The sequence below is a fragment of the Apis dorsata genome, unplaced genomic scaffold, assembly GCF_000469605.1.
Source record: "Apis dorsata unplaced genomic scaffold, Apis dorsata 1.3 scaffold_625, whole genome shotgun sequence".
Classification (NCBI taxonomy): Eukaryota; Metazoa; Arthropoda; class Insecta; order Hymenoptera; family Apidae; genus Apis; species Apis dorsata.
Genome location: NW_006263820.1, coordinates 24,640 through 27,240, shown reverse-complemented (window position 1 = coordinate 27,240; position 2,601 = coordinate 24,640). Strand labels below are relative to the sequence as shown.

The 2,601-nt window shown below is 24.0% G+C and overlaps 1 protein-coding gene across 2 annotated transcripts; it reads right to left on the bottom strand.

Annotated features, from left to right (window-relative positions):
- Positions 1 to 391: 391 nt before the first annotated feature.
- On the bottom strand, positions 392 to 2,362 carry LOC102681169 (2-aminoethanethiol dioxygenase). Of its 2 annotated transcripts, none has more exons than XM_006621268.2 (3): positions 2,104 to 2,362; positions 1,590 to 1,926; positions 392 to 1,511 (listed from the first exon to the last, which is right to left on the bottom strand). In XM_006621268.2, the coding sequence occupies exons 2-3, from the start codon at positions 1,887 to 1,889 to the stop codon at positions 1,116 to 1,118; spliced, it is 696 nt and encodes a 231-aa protein (XP_006621331.1). In that variant the 5' UTR covers positions 1,890 to 1,926; positions 2,104 to 2,362; the 3' UTR covers positions 392 to 1,115. The 2 variants fall into 2 exon arrangements, with proteins under 2 accessions (XP_006621331.1, XP_006621332.1); XM_006621269.2 differs by having other exon boundaries at positions 1,590 to 1,988; positions 2,104 to 2,344.
- Between the last annotated feature and the right edge of the window lie 239 nt (positions 2,363 to 2,601).

The following is a 2,601-nucleotide window of genomic DNA, read 5'->3' as shown; positions in this document are numbered from 1 at the left end:
TTTTTAATATAAAAATACTTCAATAAATATAAAAAGTAATATTTATGTAAGCTTTTATAGATAATAGATATCGAATTCCTATATACGAAACAAAAAAATTAATTCATCGTCATTTTATATTTTTATTAATTTTTATTAATTTTTTAATAAAGTATTTATAATTATAAATCTTTATATTTATGTAACATTTCTTTTTTATCGTTAGTCGTAAATACTGGCGAGATTTCGTTAAAAAAATTGAAATACTCCGTGTATATTTCAGAAATGTTAATTTTTGAAAAAATATCGATAAAATAATTATTAACCATACATAAAACGTATATTTTTTTTATAACAGAAACGATGAATTTATTTTTTAAATACGCGATATAAATAAGTATCACATTTTTTATACAAATAAAATTTTCGTTTTTATTTATAACTATTATACGCTTTTTTTTATCACCCATTACGTATAAAGTGCAGTAATATATAATACATTTTTCGTTTACATCTTTATATATCGACAAAATAGTAAACGTAATATAATTACAATAATGCTCACGGGAGCGTCCGCAAAGAATCTTATTTTAGGAGATATCATCGCGAGTAGATATTTCAAAAATTCGAGCGAGCATAGCAGAAAACGTAAAAATATGAAACTTAATACAATAAGAATCGAAACTCGGCACAAACATATTATAACGATGATGGTATTATAAAATTAAATAATAGATATAGTCGATAACAGATGCTCTTGCAAGCATTAATGTATCTCGCATTTGTGATTTTGTACAGATAACTTTTTTGTACACAAAAATCAAATTCTTTCTTTCAATTCTTTAGAAATTATTTAATTTCAATCTAAAGTCAATAATAAATAAAAATAAACCAATATCATAAAATATAGAATTTTTATATCTATATATGAAATTCATTTAAATAATACGTATGTATTCATATACTTGTATATCCATAAAAAGATACAAGAGATAAACATCATATATATTCAATTAAAATTGAATATTTCTTCTTCATTCTTAAAAATTTATAATATAATCGCAGTCGTAAATTAATACAATAAAATGCAAAATTTCTTAACAAATAGAACAAAAAATATTTCTCGTTACTTGAGGTCACATTAATGGTGGTCCCGTATATTTAAGACTTCCAGAATAGAAATCCGGTGGACCTTCAATCACCATTAATTTAACTTCTTCGACTATATCTGGTGAATCCGTACATAATTCAGAACTACCAATAGTTTTGAAAAATGTACATGGTCTTGGACCCTTTCCAGATTCATCCACATCATACGGTGGACTAAGTATATCCAAAAATGCAGCAGGTCCTTCAATACATGTAATTTCATGCAAATTTTTATCTCTCGGTGTAAGAGTACAAGCAGGTGAATTACTATGTAAAGATATCGGCTTATGTCCAAATGCCATAACTTCTTCATTTAATCTAATCGTACGATCCTCATTTGCTTTTAAAGTATAATTATTTACTTGAACCACACCACTGATTACCTATATTTTAAAAGAAAATAAAAAAACATTAATTTTACATAGCATACATATTTTTAAAAATTTTATGACATTACAAACCTTTAAAAATCCATACATTCCAGGATGATCATGAATCGGCATCGTAAATCCGTGTTTCAATATAAAAATTGAAATAGCAAAGTCTTTGTTTTCAAATATATCGATAACCCACATCGGTGCATGTTGCACTTGAATAAAATCAAGAATTTGTTTATTCAGATTTACATCTTCGGCCGTAATTTTATTCATTAAATACCGCAATTTGTCAAAATTTTTTTGGCAAAGTTTAAATCCTACGTTACTTCGTTCTTCGAACGTATTTAACGCTTGTTTCCATAACGTTTTAATCGCTGCCGTCATATTTATTTATTTTCTAATACGATTTCTATGAATTTACCTTTCGTAAATCATATTAATATATCAATAATATATTTAAAAATATAAACAAATTTAACATCGCTACGAATAAATAATACGTAACCTTAACGATCATAACATTGAAAGTTTAAAATTTGACGTTAAAAATAAAAAAAAATATTGATCGTTCGAAATAAATAAATATTTTAATAAATACCATTCGATTATTACATATAAATTATTTTCGTTGTTGTCGAAAGTTATTTCGTATTTAGAGGTTAAATGAATCGCACGTTTATTTTTCACTATATCGTTATGTTTCTTACTTTTTGATAATTATTTCTCCATCACTCTTTATAAAAGAATATACATTATTAATTTTTCAATTATCAATCCGATCGCTAAAAATACTCTACTTTGATATCAAACTTCGTTAGAAATAGCTACGCGACTTGATCCAATAGATGATATCGTAAACATAAGTGAAGTTTCAATATTTAATAAAAGTCATTAATATTTAATGACTTTTATTTTTTACATTAAAAACTTATACAATAAATATTATTATTAAACTTATACAATGAATATTAAAATCGAGGAAAATAATCTACATTAATTGATATATTAGTTTATATGATTGATTAGTTTTATTTAAATGAATAAATTTTTTTAGATTTTTAATGGAATATATAATTATGAAAGTATATAATTATGA

Bases quoted from the DNA above. Each gene is read 5' to 3' on its own strand.
- LOC102681169 (XM_006621268.2), bottom strand. From the start codon at position 1,889: ATGACGGCAGCGATTAAAACGTTATGGAAACAAGCGTTAAATACGTTC. The intron at 1,512-1,589 runs GTTTGTAATGTC...TTTAAAATATAG, and splicing joins GAATGTATGGATTTTTAAAG to GTAATCAGTGGTGTGGTTCA.